This window comes from Lepus europaeus, chromosome 12 (assembly GCF_033115175.1).
Source record: "Lepus europaeus isolate LE1 chromosome 12, mLepTim1.pri, whole genome shotgun sequence".
In the NCBI taxonomy this organism is placed as follows: Eukaryota; Metazoa; Chordata; class Mammalia; order Lagomorpha; family Leporidae; genus Lepus; species Lepus europaeus.
In genome coordinates, this window is record NC_084838.1 from 5557361 (window position 1) to 5575153 (window position 17793).

Consider the following 17793-nt stretch of genomic DNA (forward strand, 5'->3'; position numbering starts at 1 on the left):
CTGGGTTCTCCTTCTGTGCAGAACCCGTCAAAGGCTTCCCAGTGCCTGGGAAATGCAAGCCCATCTGTGCAACCTGCCCAGGACCCCAAGATCCTGTCCAACTGCCCAGGACCCCCGAGATCCTGTCCTACTGGCTCCTGCCTCTTCTGACGCCCCTCCTTCCTCCCTCCTGAACACACCTCACTCTTCCACCTCTGGGCCTCTGGGACTGCAATTCTACCTCCTCCATGACTCTCCCCTGGAATGCTTCTTCCCACACAGGTCTTAGATGGGACCTCCCTCCGTCAGAGAGGGTTTCTCTGGCTGCTCCTGTCTGACATGTTGCCTGCCACAGCGTCTGGATTTGAAACAAGTAGTTTCACAATTTGGAACCGTAGTTTTTAACTGTGAATTTGTTTGCAATTTACCTCCCTCACAGGCCACTCTCCGCAAGACGAAATCTATTATTATTTGAAAGAGAGAAAGAGATTCCCACTGCTGGCTCACTCCCAACGCCTGCAATGACCCAGGGCTAGGCCAGCTCAAAGCCAGGCTCCAGGAACTCTATACCCAGGTCTTCCCCGGGGTAGCGGGACCCAAACACTGGAGCTATCGTGAGCCGCCTCCCGGGGTGCACATTAGCAAAGCTGGATCGGAACCAGAGCCAGGGCTCGTACCAGGCACTCCAATATGAAGCATGAGCACCATAACCACCACACTAGATGCCAACATGAAGATTTTATTTGCTTGGTTCGCTGTTGCACGGTGCCTGGCATGCGGTAAGCATTCCACGAACAGTTATTAAATGAATGATTAATATTCTGGTTTTTTTTTTTTTTTTTTTTTTGGACAGGCAGAGTGGATAGTGAGAGAGAGAGACAGAGAAAGGTCTTCCTTTTTGCCGTTGGTTCACCCTCCAATGGCGCTGTGGCCGGCGCATCTCGCTGATCCGAAGCCAGGAGCCAGGTGCTTCTCCTGGTCTCCCATGGGGTGCAGGGCCCAAGCACTTGGGCCATCCTCCACTGCACTCCTGGGCCACAGCAGAGAGCTGGCCTGGAAGAGGGGCAACCGGGACAGGATCGGTGCCCCGACCGGGACTAGAACCTGGTGTGCCGGCGCCACAAGGCGGAGGATTAGCCTGTTGAGCCATGGCGCCGGCCTAATATTCTGGATTTAACCAGCTAGATTTCCTAGGGGAAGGAGAATGGTGGGAGAAGCTGCCTGACGAGGGCCTATGAAGCAGGTGACACAAAGTTTACACCCTAAGGAGTCTCTAGGGTCCACATCCACCACTAAGTGGCAAGACTGTGCACCCACCCACGCTTTTGAGGTTCCGTGCGTTGAGCATGGGAGCAGTCTGGACAGGTCTCACAGAAGGTATTAAGAGACACCTGGATCTACAACCAACTTGTCTTTTACAAAAGAACTAAAATCAATCCTTGGAGCAAGGGCGGTGCTGGAAAAACTGGATCTCCGCATGCAGAAGTATGGAGCAAGACCCCTCCCTTACACAAAATCCACTCAACACAGACTGAAGACCAACTCTAAGACCCCATACCATCAAATTATTAGAAAACATTGAGGAAACCCTGTAAGACACTGGCAAAGAGTTCTTAGAAAAGACTCCAGAGACACAGGCAACCAAAGTCAAAATTGACAAATGGGAGGACATCAGATTGAGAGGCCTCTGCACTGCAGAAGAAACACTCAGAAAAGTGAAGAGGCGGCTGGCGCCGTGGCTCAACAGGCTAATCCTCCACCTTGCGGCGCCGGCACACCGGGTTCTAGTCCCAGTCAGGGCACCGATCCTGTCCCGGTTGCCCCTCTTCCAGGCCAGCTCTCTGCTGTGGCTAGGGAGTGCAGTGGAGGATGGCCCAAGTCCTTGGGTCCTGCACCCCATGGGAGACCAGGAGAAGCACCTGGCTCCTGCCATCGGAACAGCGCGGTGCGCCGGCCGCAGCGCGCTACCGCGGCGGCCATTGGAGGGTGAACCAATGGCAAAAGGAAGACCTTTCTCTCTGTCTCTCTCTCTCACTGTCCACTCTGCCTGTCAAAAAAAAAAAACAAAAAACAAAACAAAACAAAAAAAAAAAAAACAAAAAAAAGAAAAGTGAAGAGGCAACCGACAGAATGGGAGAAAATATTTGCAAAATATGCAACTGATAAAGGATTAATAACCAGAATATATAAAGAGACCAAGAACCTCAACAACAACAAAGCAAACAACCCAGTGAAGAAATGGGCAAAGGACTTAAGCAGGCATTTTTCAAAAGAAGAAATCCAAATGGCCAACAGAGATGTGAAAAAATGCTCAGGATCACTAGCTGTCAGGGAAATGCAAATCAAAACCACAGTAAGGTTTCACCTCAACCCCGTTAGAACGGCTTTCATACAGAAATCTGTAACAACCAACAAATGCTGGCGAGGAAGTGAGGAAAAGGTACCCCAACCCACTGTTGGTGGGAATGTAAAATGGTACAGCCACTGTGGAAGACAGTATGGAGACACCTCAGAAATCTGAATATAGACCTACCATATGACCCAGCCATCCCACTCCTGGGAATTTACCCAAGGAAATGAAATCAGCATATGAAAGAATTATCTGTACCCCCATGTTTACTGCAGCTCAGTGCACAATAGCTAAGATATCAACCTAAATGTCCATCAGCTGAAGACTGGGTAAAGAAATTATGGGCACCGGGTTGTAGCCCCAGTTGCTCCTCTTCTAGTCCAGCTCTCTGCTGTGGCCTAGGAGGGCAGTGGAGGATGGCCCAAGTGCTTGGGCCCCTGCACCCGCATGGGAGACCAGGAAGAGGCACCTGGTTAACCCTGGCTTCAGATTGGCATAGCTCCGGCCGTTGTGGCCATTTGCGGGTGAACCATTGGATGGAAGACCTCTCTCTCTGTCTCTGTCTGTAACTCTACCTGTCAAATACATAAATAAAATAAAATAAATTATGGGATATGTACACCACAGAATTCTAAACAGCAATTAAAAAAAAAAAAAGAAATCCTATTGTTTACCAAAAAAATGAATTAAACTGGAAAACATCATACTTAGTGAAATAAGCCAGTCCCTAAAGGACAAATCCCCTATGTTCTCCCTGATATGTGACAACTAATAGAACACCTAAAAGGTAATCTGTAGAAGTGAAATTAACACTTCGAGATGCGATGACTTTGAACAGCCCTTGTCAACTGTTGCAGAACAGTTTTTCATAAAATTTGTTGAACTCTTTACTTGGAGTTAATTATTTACTCAGAGTTAATTATATGTGTATAAACTTAATTGAAGATAGATCTTAGTAAAAAATAAGACTGCAAATAGGGGACGGAAGAGGAAGAGGGGTGGGAGTGTGGGTGGGAAGGTGGGTGTGGTGGGAAGAATCATTATATTCCTAAAGTTGTATTTATGAAAAGCATGAAGTTTGAATTTTTTAAATGAAAGATTTCTGGGGGCGTGGAGGGTCGGAGAGGAAGAGCTGCCTGGAACATGGAAGAATCTGCCAAGCTGAAGTGGTTAACAAAGTCAAGACACTAAACTGGATCCCCAAGAAGAGCAGTCCAACGCCAAGTTCTTACAACCCAGCATGATGGTGTCAAACCACCAAAAATGCCAGGAAGAACGCACACTCTTCCCGGATGGTATGGCCTTCTCTCCTACTCTCAGCAGACACACGGTGGCGCTGAGACCACGGCCCTGTTCCTCTCAAAGACCTGCAAGTTCAGTGGCCAAAACCAATGAAAACAACGCTGTCTCGTGGCTGCGGGGCACACACTTCAAGAAGGCAAGCAGGCAGCTGCGTGAGCGGCAGGCGAAGTGAGAGTGCACCTCAGACGTCCCAAGCCCAAGGTTGCTAAGGAGGCTGTCGTGGATGTCTGCGGGATTTTATTTTTTTTATTTTTTTTTTAATTTATTTTTTTATTTATTTATTTTTTTTTGACAGGCAGAGTGGACAGTGAGAGACAGAGACAGAGAGAAAGGTCTTCCTTTTGCCGCTGGTTCACCCTCCAATGGCCGCCGCGGTAGCGCGCTGCGGCCGGCGCACCGCGCTGATCCGATGGCAGGAGCCAGGTGCTTCTCCTGGTCTCCCATGGGGTGCAGGGCCCAAGGGCCTGGGCCATCCTCCACTGCACTCCCTGGCCACAGCAGAGAGCTGGCCTGGAAGAGGGGCAACCGGGACAGGATCGGTGCCCCGACCGGGACTAGAACCCGGTGTGCCGGCGCCGCTAGGCGGAGGATTAGCCTATTGAGCCACGGCGCCGGCCGTCTGCGGGATTTTAAATTCCATCTCTTGTTGGAGCCAACACCCTTCAAACACCCCAAATAAGCCCAGTCTCTTGACACAGAATCAGTAACATGTGGCTCTCAGGGTAAATCCTGGTTCTTTATCTCAAGGCGTGTCTGCCAGGCATCTCACACGTCACTGCTATGACCCCAAGCTGCAGGCTCGCCCAAGGGGAGTCTTACGTGACTGGTGGCAATGATGAGCAGCATCCGCCAGGCAGACACCAGCATCTGGTACTCCAGGAAGCAGGTGCAGCTGCTGCCCTCCGTCTCCGCCGTGTGAACCGCCAAGGACTTGACGTACCCTGACCAGTAGGCAAAGCGTTCCTCACCGGCAAACTTCTTGAGTATATCTTTTAATGACTGGTCTAAGGAACCCCTGTGATGTCAAGAAGAAACAAAACCCCCAGGTAAGACATGACAGCAGCTGGGAATCCGATGGGCACAGACCCTTGTTGAGGCAGGGAGAACCACCTCACATGGGCTTAAAGGCAGACGGCTCCAGGATCACCTCCAGGGTGTGGGGGTCACACTTCTCGCTCAACATAATGGGTTAGGCTGAGGCCTTTCCAGGATTCCTCCTCCATGAAATCCCGGTCACATGGAGCTTGCTTCACAATAACTCTTTCTGACAATTATAAATGCCATCAGTGGACTGGCCAGGGACACGGCTCACTGGCCCTCCATAAACGGCTCCAAACCAACTCTCTCCTCTGCCCTGGCTCACAGCCTTGCACCCAGTGGTAGGCCACTACCATCTCCCCCACCCCCGACCTTTACTGAAAATCTCACATGGGGAGAGGACTCACTTAACTACATAGTATATCTCCAAGCAAATTATCTTCATGATTAGGGCACAGGTCTCCAGGACGCTGGGCTGTGGAGGGGAGAGCAGAACAGACAGCAGTCACATGCAGAAACCTCTTCCCCGGGGGTCCCCCACCTTATGTAGGAGGGCAGGGACCCAAGACGTGGGAAAGGCAAGTACACGCCCTATCGAATGTGAACAGGCAGCAGGAGCATCAGGGCCACCCGGCCCCAAGACAGGGGAGAAGCCCGGAGCCATCCACCCAGAACAGGGCAGGCCACCTTCTTCCCAAAACAAGACATCAAAGGGGAAGGAAGCAGGCACTGCCCGGAGAAGGGAGTTTCTGGTGAAGAAAACACTCCGGTTTAACTGGGGCAGGTACCACTTTCCCCACTGCAGCCCAGCCCAACCTTTCCGCCCAGAGACTGGCAGCAACCGCCCGCCCGCCCGCCCGCCACTGCGGCTCACCTCAGACGTCTCCGAGGGAGCAGACAGGGTTCCAAACAGCGGGCTTGTCAAATTTTCCCAAAACTTGGGCCTAGGAAGAAAACACATTGTGGAAACCACATTCTTGCTCTCCCATGGTCTACACTTCCCATGGAAGATTTTCTCTCTCTGCCTCTCCTCTCTCTGTATAACTCAGACTTTCAAATAAATAAATAAATCTTAAAAAAAAAAAGGGGGGGGGATGCAGTCAGGAGAAGGCAGGAACATACACAGAGTTGAACCTTAAAGAGGATGCTTACTGGAATCAAGATCTCAAAAAGTGTAGAACTCCCACATAGTGAACTTTAACGCACATCACCGGAGAACTATCCTAAGAGACCTCTGAGGTATAACGAGCCCTGCAGCTGAGGACAGTGAGGCCATGCCCAGAGCTGGACTCACTTGGTTCTGAGGACCAGCATGGCGCTGTCCCGACGGTCCTGCCACAGGGCGTGCAGGAAGGCCACAGCAGCACGATGCAGCAGGGGTGGGCACCAGTACCGGTCCTGCTGCTGGGTGTCAATGAGCTCCAGCACCGAGTGCAGGCAGCTCCAGACCCCAAGGCTGAATTCCTGCAAGGGGAGAAGGGACGTTCACAGCCACGCTTCCCGGGAGCCACCCCTAGCCCCGGCTGAAGCGGGGGCTCACCTTGGAGCCGTCACCGCCATCCTTCACCTCCAGGTTGAGAAACAGCTCAATGAGGCCCGGCTGAGTCTCCACTGCGACCGTGAGGAACTCCAGGATCATGACTTTGATGCGCATGTCCTCCACTCTGCTCTGCAGCCGTGTCAGGAAGGCATCGCGAATGGCGGCTGCGTCGTTGCCCAGGCACGCGTACACTGACATCGGCGCCACCTGGTGGGGACCGAAACACAGCCTTAGAGCTCTGTTTCAGAAAAGCCTCCACACTGGAGAGCAAAAGAAAATGACAGAGGGCCAGACACAAGGCTCTGAGTGAAAAGGGACATCACCCTGAAGAGCAGCACAAGGTACTCCAAATTCATCACAGAAAAAGCAACCAACATAAGAAGGCACTCAACTCCTCTCCTCTCACAGTTAGATAAATACAAACTCAACAAGAAACTGTTCTGCGTATTAGACTGACTGGCAAGATCAAAAACCGGATGCAGCCATCACGGCAAGGATGTAAGACTTGGTATCAGACAATATTTTCTGGAGGGCAATTTGCAGATACCTAAGAAACATTTAAATGTCACCTATCCCTGTCCCTTAGGAGACGTAAGGTTCTAAAGCTCCATGCAACACTGCTTATGATGAAAGCCAGAGAACAGCTCAACTACATTAGGGACATCACTTCTACAGCAGCCAGCAGGCACTGAAGGGGAATGAAGTAGCTGCCAACGGGCCACCTGGGAAGACCGCACAACACAGCCGTCTGTGAGGCGGGCCAGTCACGGAATGCTGCATACAGAAGCCCGCGTCTGCAAAGAGCAACAGTGCATACTCGAGCACCTTTATTTAATACACACACACCGATAACCAGCGATGGGGGCAATCTGTACCAACCTGCCCGCAGGGCTTCTTGGAACAAGGCAACACAAGGTACCTTAGTTTGCTATGTTATATTAATCTATAACATTTAAGTAAATATAATGAACATGTATGACTTTGTAATCAAAAGAGAAAAACACTTATATAAACACACATGGTTCAGGGTGGGTAGGTGCTGCGTCATTTTGATAGTCAGACAAGCCCGAGTTCGCCGGAGCTTCTCGTGGGCAAGGGCATGAGAAATCTAAAGCACAAGGAAGCCTTCCTGAGCCCTGCTTGTTCCGTGGGGCCCTACCGTGGCCAGACGTTTCAGCAGCTGAATGGCAAGACGTGGCAGAGCAGGGTCATGTTTGTGGTAGATGTACTTGGCCAGAACAGCAATGAGGTTGTTCCCATGGGCACCTGAAGATGCACAGGACGCAGGTTAGATCTCAGGGGTGCCGTTCTTCCCAGAAGTCCACACAGGCAGGGGATTTACCCTCAAGGACGAGGGCCACAGTGAACTGAGGACCAAAGGGACAGTCAGGATTTGAGAGTCAATAGTTGCGGCCATTTGGGAAGTGAACCAAATGACCACACAGCTGGGGCTGAGCCAGGAGCTTCCTCCAGGTTTCTCGATGTGGGTGCAGGGGCCCAAACACTTGGGCCATCCTCTGTTGCTTTCCCAGGTGCATTAGCAGGGAACTGGATAGTAAGTGGAATGGCCAGGACTCAAGCTGGCACCCATCTGATACGCTGGCACTGCAGCCCATGGCTTAACCCACCATGCCATAGTGTCGGCCCCTCAAAGAGGTATCTTAACCACCGTACGAAATGCCTGACCCCAAAGTACATACTTTTAATAAACAGAAAAAGGCACTGCGTTAAAACACAAAGTCATAAAAATCCCAAAATTACAGTGCTAGAAAGATTCTTAGACATCTAAACACCTACTTAAAAATGAAGAAATTGAATCCCAAAGAGATTAAATAATTGGTTTCAGGTGAGCAAGTAGGTAATACACAACACTTAATGGGTACCAGAAACTTCTCTACATGTTTTACATAGAGTAATTTATCTAATCTTTACTGTAATCTTAGAATGCCAATATTATTACCATCCCCGACTTTACAGGTGAGAAAACAGACACAAGAGTTGTTGATGACGCCCACAGCCACACAGCTGCTTGCAGACAGAATGTGACAAGGCAGTCTGAGTCTGAGCCTCCGTCCTCTGTTCTGCTGTCGTCACCAACAGAGGCAGGAATGAAGTATAACGCAGGCCACGGCTGGTGCGCCCAAGTTCCCTCAAGGAGGTAACAGAAGATACTACCAACACTCACATACACTGCCTAAAATGTGTGTTTATGGGCAGAAACATGACTGACTGAAAAAGCAATACATACCATGCTGAGTGAGAGCCTGTTCCAGGGGGGACACCACATTAGAAGGAGGCTTCAGCCGGATGGCGTTGTTGGTGACGGAGAACGCCAGTTTCACCGTCTTGATCAGCAGCTGGCCCTGCCCCTGGCCCTCTGCCCCGTCACTAGGGTGCCAAGGAAACCAAAGTCGGTTCAGACAGCATGACTTCATTCGCAACACGTGTTCCCAGGGATTAGATTCCACAACAACCCCAGAGTCCAACATCTTTTGTTAGAGGCCCCCGTTGGAACTAGGCAAGAGGAGAAGTAAGCAAGTCCCCTGGCTATATGCCATCTACACAGCAGCCCCTGGCTTACAGAAAGCCTATGTCCCAGAAAGAACAAGCTCATCCTCAAGCAGCTACCACTGCCAGTTAACTTAAACTAGAATTCTTAGAACAGGCAGCCACATCAGAGGGAGAGAGGGGGCCCTACCTTCGGGGCTGAGCAGCCATCACCATGTCAATGGTGTCCACGCCAATGCCCATGATATTGATAACTGTCTGTCCCGCTTCTGTGTAGGCCAAGCTGCAGATGCAGAGAGCCTGCAGGCTGGGAGCATGACTGCAAGACAGAGGTGTTCTGAGTTACCAGGGAGCTGCCAAGTTCATCACTGCAAATAACGGCTACGGGAAACCTAACAAAGGCCATGGCTGACGCAAAGGCACTCTCATCACTGTCCTGACTTGGATTTCAAGACTAAAGACCATCCCGAGAAGCAAACCCAAATGCTCATCAGGTAAACAACATATACACTGAAATGAATCATGATTCAGCCTCAAACTGAATGTGCCAAGCCAGGAGAACAAGCCAGACTGAGATGTGGCGCGGCAGTCAGAACCCGTCGCCTCGGGAAGCAGACTTGGGAAGGCATTCTGCACAAGGAACGAGCCTCACTTTTGCAAAGCTCCTAAAAAAATGGTGAATAGTGTGAACGCACAAACGTCCAAACCCACAGTCGCATCCCCATTTCATGTGCTCTTCTGCCTCCACAGGAGCAGTAGCCAGGCCAACGTGAAAGCAAATCGCAATTTAAGATCCCTGAACTTGGGACACAGCCCAGCTGAGTCCTCGGGAAGAAACGGGAAGGCTGTGCACTGTGAGACCGTGTGTCTCTCCCTGGTGAGCATCAGCCCAGCTGAGTCCTCGGGAAGCCCGTGTGTCTCTCCCTGGTGAGCATCAGCCCAGCTGAGTCCTCGGGAAGCCCGTGTGTCTCTCCCTGGTGAGCATCAGCGATCGCCCCACGTTACCTGCTGTGCAGGTCTGTCTCGTGGCACAGGTTTAGTATCGCATGAATCAGCTCCAAGATCAGGCAACCTGGACCCCAGAAAAAACAGGAATGCTGTGGCCTTATCCCAAGAAAGGAGAGAGAGATCTCCAGGGAGTCGGACACTCCCCGGGCCTCCTCTGTCCCGCCTGTCCCCGCCGCCTTACCGATCTGCTCCCTCACGCCATGAGAGTTATAGCGCCACTTGTGGTAGCTGGGAAGCATCTCTTTGAGTACAAACATGACACAAGGCACAAGTCCTCGGCTCTGGGTGCTACCAAGCTGCCCCTGCAAGAAGCACGCAGTCAGGGCTTCTGTCATTCACCAGAGATAACCCCCAACCACTGATAGGTCCCAAAGACCTGGCAAACCCTGACCCTGAGTGAAAACAAGGAATATCCTGCTTCAGCTCAGCCAAATTGTGGGTTTCCCTAGAACGGAAAAAGCAACTAAAACGACAACGCCTACAGAAGGCGCCTACATGAAGACGAGCAATGAATGTGAACCCTAGACATGTGAACGTAAGAGACACAGGGTGTGGTAGTTAAGGACATCAGCCTTACTGTCATGATCACCAGCTGTCCCTAACCTCAACCCTATCATGAACACCAGAAAGGAGCTCTTACACCCAACGTCGGTCACCCCAACAGCTCCTGTTAACTTTCGCTTCCTAAGCTTAGAAAATATTCTTTATTTAAATGTAAACATATGTATCTCTGTCTCTTTATACAACTGTTTCTACCTTTTTAAGCAACACTGATTCTGCAGGCATAGAGTGCTGATTTTCATGGGTGATTCTCAGCCCACAGAGTACGGCCCACATATTCCTATGTTACAGACACTCTGAGGAACCTTTACTTGCCTAAAGTTATGCAAGTAGTAAGCTGAAATGTATAGCTAATTCTATCTGCCTCTAAAAATCCTTGCTTTTAATTCTATTCTAGTATTTTTCAAATTGAGTTGTGACACACTAATGGATTATGTGATCAGCTTATGGTCACAACTAACTAAAAACAAAAAGCAAACAAACAAAAACAAAGAATTAAATAGGAAACATCAGAGGGGCTGGTGTTGTGGTGCAGTAGTTTAAACCATGGCCTGCAACACTAACATCCCGTATGAGCGCCGGTTCAAGTCCCGGCTGCTCCATTTTTGATCCAGCTCCCTGCTAATGTGCCTGGGAAAGCTGCAGAAGATGGTCCAAGTGCTTGGGACCCTGCCATCCGGGTGGGAGATCTGGATGGAGTTCTGGGATCCTGGCTTCGGCCCTAGCCACTGTGACCATTTGGGGAGTGAACCAGCAGATGGAAGATGTATGTGTGTGTGTCTCCCTCTCTCTCTGTAACTCTGTCTTTCAAAGAAATAAATAATTTAATTTAAAAAAAAAAAAAGGACATGTCAGAGTGTATCTTACGTAGGAAATGCTGTATACAGAAACTTGGCAGGATCTGATATAAATGGAAACGTCACCCTGGCTTACGATCAGAACACCTCACTTCACAATTCCTGCCTTACCCACACGGTTCTTCAGTTCTGCCTCAGCAGCTTTCTGAGCACTGAACAAACTCACACAATTAAGCAATACTACAGAAACTACTGGCGCATAGTAGGTGCTCCATATGCACAAGCTGTCACTCTAACTTCAGGACAGCTGTTCTGCCCACAGGTGAGATGACAGCAGTAACAGAGGGCAAGGAAGACTCCAGAACTGGTCCAGCTGTACCTTGACAAGGGTGGTGACCAGGCGCAGAAAGGCGATGGTGACCCCGTACTCGCCCTGGGGCTGCTCGCTGTTCATCAGGAGGTTCCCATAGCCCCCAGCATTCATCCCCTCCGCACTGAGAAGACAGAGAAGCAAGGAGAGAACGATGGGGCGCCTTCAAGACCCTGATCACAGAGCACTCTTAGATGGTTCAGGCATAAAACAGTCCAGTGCTAACAGGAATTCTTAAAACCCAGGCAATTCCATACAGAGTAAATGTCACATGTTTTACTGAGGTACAACCTCAACAAGGTCACAGTGAAAACGCAAATGAACACCAGGGAAGTGTCTCTGTCTCCAAAGCGGGAGAACAGTGAGACGGGGCCTGTGAGGCGGTGCCGCCCTTCGGGGCTGAACTCGAGGACTCGGTACAGGACGACTGAGGCTAACTCTGCAGATCCAGACACATCTGGCTCCCCAGGCGGAAAGCAAACTCCCACCACCTCAAGTGGCTGCAAGTGGAAGAGACTGCTCTCCCGCTCAGGCTTTGAAGACGAAGCCACCGCTGCTGCCCTGCGGACAGGGCGCTGCTCTGTGCCCAGCTCCTCTCGTCTCCTCTTGTCCACGCACACTTCAGTCAGAGGCCAGAAGTGCACAGAATACACGGGTAGAAATTTCTTTAAACTAAAGCTACGCTGGAGCTGAGCGTGTAGGGCTCTCACGAGCGAACAGGGTCAACCCGCCCTGGGAGCGGCTCACCTAATCATCTGGCTCATGCTGGAGACGGGGTGGGCCACGAACGGCAGAAAGCCCGTGTGACGGAGGTCAGTCCAGACCTAGGAGGGGAGAAGGGCAAACGTCCACCATCCCCAGGTGCGCACCAAGTGCTCCATTCTTGGCTGCTGGGGAGGCTTGGTGTCTCACCTTTGCTGGATTCCGAGCAGCCAAGACAGTCAAGCAATTGACACAAGAAGCAATGACATCCACAGGGGGAGAGATCACTGTCGTTAACCTGGTTGGAGGGCAGGTTACTCAATAAAATGAATAATATAATTGGTTCAAATATCTTTCAGTCCTTACTTCTCAAGTCCCTCCTCAAGCAAGGATATAAAATAAGAGTAGAGGTGGGAGGGACATGCAGCCCAGTGGTTAAGACCATGCATCCCACAGCACAGTGCAGGGCTCCAGCTCCAGCTCCTGACACGACACGGGAGACCTGGATTGGGTTCCGGCTCCCAGGTCCCAGCTTCCCCCTGGCCCAACTCTGGTCATTGCAGGCATCTGGGGAGTGAATCTGGACGGAAGTTCTGCCAAGGTCTAGCCATAACTCACCGCTGTAGCAGCATGTAGATGCGGGATGTGATGGGCAGGAGACAGTCTGCTATGGACAGATCAGTACTGATGACCTTGTGGACCAGATCGATGATGGGTTTAACCCGCTGGCAGTGCTGAATCACATCTAAGGGGAAAGACAGGCCTATGACTTATGGAAACCCCTCCTTTAAGATTACCGAGTAGTTAAACAAATCAGACAAAGCACAGTCTTGATGGCTCTGAACTTGATCTTCAAATTCCCTCCTGCAGCCCTCCACGAATGTCCATCCCCCCACCCAGCATCGCGCCTCCCGAAGCCGTTTACCTGCGGTTGAGACGACATGAAGCAGCATTTCAATCTCACAGGTGAACAGGGTCCAGCTGCTGTAGGAGTACTCCCAGCGCACCAGGTAAGCCCGGTCATCCAGCATGACCTGGCCCACAGTGCCCTGAGGTATGCGAAGGTTGGTCTGACCGCCTAAGGAGAGAAGAGTCCACGCTGAGGACAGAGGAAGAAGTGGTTCTGCCACCAGGCATCGATATTTAAACACAGAGATCTGCAGAAGCTCTTCTTAGAGCTAACGTTCCTGCAGCTCAAACGAAAACTCTCCTGTCACTTGGGAAAGCTGAGTACAGAGGACAGCTTTCCGCTCCAGTGACAACCACAAGACGACCATCCTATGGGAGAGCTGGCGCCTGGATCACCCGCGATCGCAGTGACAGAGTACACGCATGAGGCGTGAGGACAGCATTGCAGCCCAGGGTGTCAAACCGCCACCTACTACGCTGCCATCCCATGAGTGCCAAGCTGAGCTCCAGCTGTCCCACCTCTTCTTTTTTAATTTATTTATTTAAAAGGCAGTGTTACAGAGAGTGAGAGGCAGAGGTAGAAAGAGAGAATCTTCCATCCACAATGGCCAGGACTGGGCAAAACCAAAGTCAGGACCACTTCATCTGGGTCTCCCACAGTGCTTGGGACATCCGCTGCTGCCTTCCCAGACATATCTGGAGCAGCCAGAACTTAAACCGGCCGGCACCCATACAGGATGCCAGCACTGCAGGCCGCAGCTTTACCCACTGCACCACAGCATTGGCTCCTGCTCCACTTCTGATCCAGTTTGCTACTAATGCACCTGGGAGAGCAGTGGAAAATGGCCTGAGTGCTTGGGCCCCTGCTATCCATGTGGGAGACCTGGAAGGAGATTCAGGTTCCTGGCTTTGGCCTGGCCCAGTCCTGGCTATTGCGGTCATTTAGGAAGTGAACCTACAGATGGAAAAGATCTCTCTCAATCCCTGTGACTCTTGCTGTCAAATAAAACAAAGCTTAACAACAACAACAGGGGCTGGCACTGTGGCTCAGCGGGTTAATGCCCTGGCCCGATGTGCCAGCATCCCATATGGGCGAGACCATATGGCATCCCATATGGGCGGTTCGAGACCAGGATGCTCCACTTCTGATCCAGCTCTCTGCTGTGGCCTGGGAAAGCAGTAGAAGATGGCCCAAGTCCTTGGGCCCCTGCACCCACGTGGGAGACCCAGAAGAAGTTCCTGGCTTCTGGCTTCGGATCAGCAAAGCTCTGGCCGGTGCAGCCACTTAGGGAATGAACCAGCGGATGGAAGACCTCTCTCTCTCTCTCTCTCTCTCTCTGCCTCTCCTCTCTCTGTGTAACTCTGACTTTCAAATAAATAAATAAATCTTACATAAAAAGAGGGGGGACAACAACAAAAAGAGTGAGGCTGTGCCCCCTGGACTGTGCTTCCTGAGCACAGGAATGCACACAGCTCAGAGGTGAGGGAGACAAAATGGTATGGCCCTTTCCTAGGACTTAATTTGCCATTATCTATTCCAAAAGCTTTTCACTGTTTTAAAAGTTGTGGTAAAATATACATAACACAGCATTTAACCATTTCTAAGGTCGTCGTGCAACAGGGAAGCATATTCACACGATGGAGCAACAATCACTTTCAGCCACAGAACTCTCCATCCTGAAGAAGTGAGACTGTCGGCTCTCAGCGAGTCTCCCGTTCTCCCCATCCCCAGCACCTGGCAACCACCACTCCATTCCGTCTGTCTGACTACTCTCAGTGCCTCCTGGGAGCAGAATTACACAGAGCTCACCCTTTCATGACCGGCTCCTTCAGTCTGCACAGTGTCTTCAAGGTTCACTAACACTGTGATGCGTACCTGAATTTCCTATTTGCAGGCTCAGTGATACTCCACTGTATGAGCACAGCACATTTTGTTTACTCGTTCATCTGCTGATGGGCACCTGCTCAAAACTTACACTGTGTGTTCCCAGTGTTACCCAAGAAGCCCATGTTGGGGACACTACCTGCTAAAAAGAAACACATCAGCACATGACAGTGTGTGAAATCAATGCAATACGATGTGTGCTGGCAAAGACCCTGGAAGTCCAAATGTCCTTCAGTAGGAAAAAAGGTAAAAATTACGAAACGTCAAGGATAATTATGTCGTTACTAAAAAGAATAAGCCAGAGCCATTGGAAATAACAGCAAATCTAGAATGAGTTTGTGAGAAGATAAAGAAACACAAGGACACACATGAAATTCTCAGCATTACCTGAGGGAAACAACTGTTTTAGACATACACCTCTAGGCGCTCACCTTGCTGTAGTGAACAACAATGCAGTGACATTACACACAAAAGTTATTAAAAAAAGAAAAACACCATTTGTCAGTGAATCCACACACTGGAGGGAAGCAGCTGCTCCAAAGGCTTCTGACATGGAAGCATTAACACAGCAGTGAGGAGGCCTAACCGAGGACGCTGTCACAGGGCTCCCGCGCCACGGATCTCCGTCTTACCCAGCGGGTACAGGAGTTTCGGTGTTTGTCTCCGCCAAAGAGTTCCGTCTTCGTGGGAGATCACGTCATGGGGCTTGTGTTTATGAAGTTCATTGTAGAAAGACATCTTATCCAAGAAACTATACACCTGCCACGGTACAGGAAGAGACAGTCACACACTCGCTGCAGGACGCCCATGGGTCCCCTGAGCTCTCAGCCAGCTGTGTGCAGGTGTGCGCGCTTACGCGAGGGACACAGCCAATTCTGAGGCTCTGGGAGCTGCATCTGCACTGCTTGCCAAGTCCTCACCACTCTCCACACTGACTGAGGCTCACCTTACCCCACAGACAGCGGTACAGTCTTTACGACTTAAGTGACAAATGCCTGTACCACTTAGTGACAGCCAGCTGGTTCTTTCATGTACTGTCCTCTTCCAGCTACAGATGCTGAACATCTGGGAGCTGCATCTGGAAGCGCAGTGAGAAGCCGCCTGGGCCATCCGCATCCCACGCTGTGCTCCTTGCGTGTGCGTTCCAGTTCTGCTTTTTCTGACTCAGCACTTCCTGCTAATGCTCACCCTGGGAGGCACCAGGCAATGGCTCAAGTTCTTGGGGCCCTGCTACCTATGTGGAAGACCTGGATTGAGGTCCAGGCTCCTGGCTTGGCTTGGCCAAGCCCTGCTATTGCACGCATCTGGGGAGTGCACTAGTGGATGGAAGATTTTTCTCTGTGTCTCTTTCAATAAAATAAAAACAAGTTAAAAAAAAAAAAGGAAAGAAATTGAGGCGCCACTCTTGACATCTCTCATTCAACTTCAGAATAACTCTTGCCATAACGTAACTTCAACATGGAAACCAAAACAGATTCCTAATGAAAGTTCCAAAAAAATATCGTCTATTCTCTGCAGGGCATCTGACTGGAGCATTTACCTTTTTGGCAGTGGATTTTCCTGATACGAGAGCTCGGAGTAATTGCAGGAGTGGGGAAAGGAGATGGGGAAACATTCCACATACGCTGTCCAGAATGATCCCAAGACCAGAGGTTGGCTCCTGTGGTTCAAGAGAAATCACTGACGGTCCAAACTGCCCGCAATCCTCCAACAATCCAGAATCAATCCTTCCCTTCACAGATACCCTCTTTCCCTAATAATTTAAGATTTTAACATCGTTTTCCAGTGGAAATAGAAACAACTGATTATTAGGCCCTGAAAAGACACTGCCAGTCTATCTAGTGACCCCCAGCCACTCTCCTCTAAGAAGACAACATTACGAGGGCAGGCATCTGGCACAGCAGTTATGATGCTACCTGAGCCACCCATATCCTGTATCAAAGGGGGTTACGTTCCCAGCTTTGCTTCCAACCAGCTTCCTGGTAACAGCACCCTGGGAGGCAGCAAACAATGGCGCAAGTACTGAGGTCCCTGCCCGGGAGATGCAGATGGGATTCCTGGCTCCCAGCGTCAGAGTGATTCTGCATTGGCTATTGTGGGTATTTGGGGAGTGAACCAAAGGATAAAGGCCTGCCTTTCTGCCTTTCACAGGAAATGAAAATGGTGGGTAAAAAAGACAACATGGTGCACCCTTGAACCACTTTTCCACTAAAGTGAAAACGCTAACATGTCAGCATGTAGCCACCACCAACAGCAGATCCTCAAATCAAAGATGGTTTTACACCAGCTCCTCTCAGGACATTGTGGTTCTGCAAGATCGGACAGCATCTCAGGAAAAGGCGTAAGATACACAGGAGTTAGGTCATGCTATAGCACAGAGGGAAACAGACATTAGCTGGAGTTTGAAGTTTGAAGTTTAAGGCTGTTGTCAATGCTAGGACCAAGAATTGGTGAGAAACTGTTCTCCCCTAAGCCAAATTCTCACTCTAATAAGTTATAATACTAATGACTGCTAAGATGTGGTTACAATCTAACAATTCTATTCTCTAGCAATACTTGCAAGAATCACAGGAATCTTGGTGCCTAAGAGACTGCTCCTGTGAAAGAGGACTTGGAAATAACACACTGCTAACAGGGGCTAATGATCTGGGTTACAGACTCATGTCAGATGTAAGTGGCTCCTGGCTGTCTCTCTCCAGGCATGTGACCTTGGGCAAAGCACATCACATCTCTAAGCATCACCTTTCACCACAGACTTTCTTGAAGATTAAATGAGAAGACACATATAAACATAAATACAATATATATAAATAAAACTTATCACAAGTAACTGCTGGATCAAGT

General features: G+C 50.1%; 1 protein-coding gene across 3 annotated transcripts in view; it reads right to left on the reverse strand.

Annotated features, from left to right (window-relative positions):
• The window catches only part of NUP188 (nucleoporin 188), a 54116-nt gene that overhangs the window by 6775 nt on the left and 29548 nt on the right, over nucleotides 1-17793 (reverse strand). For all 3 annotated transcript variants that reach the window (XM_062207407.1, XM_062207406.1, XM_062207408.1), the window contains exons 14-30: nucleotides 16490-16609; nucleotides 15582-15708; nucleotides 13081-13233; nucleotides 12774-12900; nucleotides 12366-12453; nucleotides 12201-12277; nucleotides 11463-11577; nucleotides 9907-10027; nucleotides 9723-9789; nucleotides 8908-9036; nucleotides 8458-8597; nucleotides 7369-7475; nucleotides 6210-6416; nucleotides 5964-6133; nucleotides 5544-5613; nucleotides 5077-5144; nucleotides 4451-4646 (exon numbers count right to left, since the gene is read on the reverse strand). In XM_062207407.1, coding sequence (XP_062063391.1) covers nucleotides 4451-4646; nucleotides 5077-5144; nucleotides 5544-5613; nucleotides 5964-6133; nucleotides 6210-6416; nucleotides 7369-7475; nucleotides 8458-8597; nucleotides 8908-9036; nucleotides 9723-9789; nucleotides 9907-10027; nucleotides 11463-11577; nucleotides 12201-12277; nucleotides 12366-12453; nucleotides 12774-12900; nucleotides 13081-13233; nucleotides 15582-15708; nucleotides 16490-16609 — 2082 coding nt within the window. The remainder of the gene's footprint in view (nucleotides 1-4450; nucleotides 4647-5076; nucleotides 5145-5543; nucleotides 5614-5963; nucleotides 6134-6209; nucleotides 6417-7368; nucleotides 7476-8457; nucleotides 8598-8907; nucleotides 9037-9722; nucleotides 9790-9906; nucleotides 10028-11462; nucleotides 11578-12200; nucleotides 12278-12365; nucleotides 12454-12773; nucleotides 12901-13080; nucleotides 13234-15581; nucleotides 15709-16489; nucleotides 16610-17793) is intronic.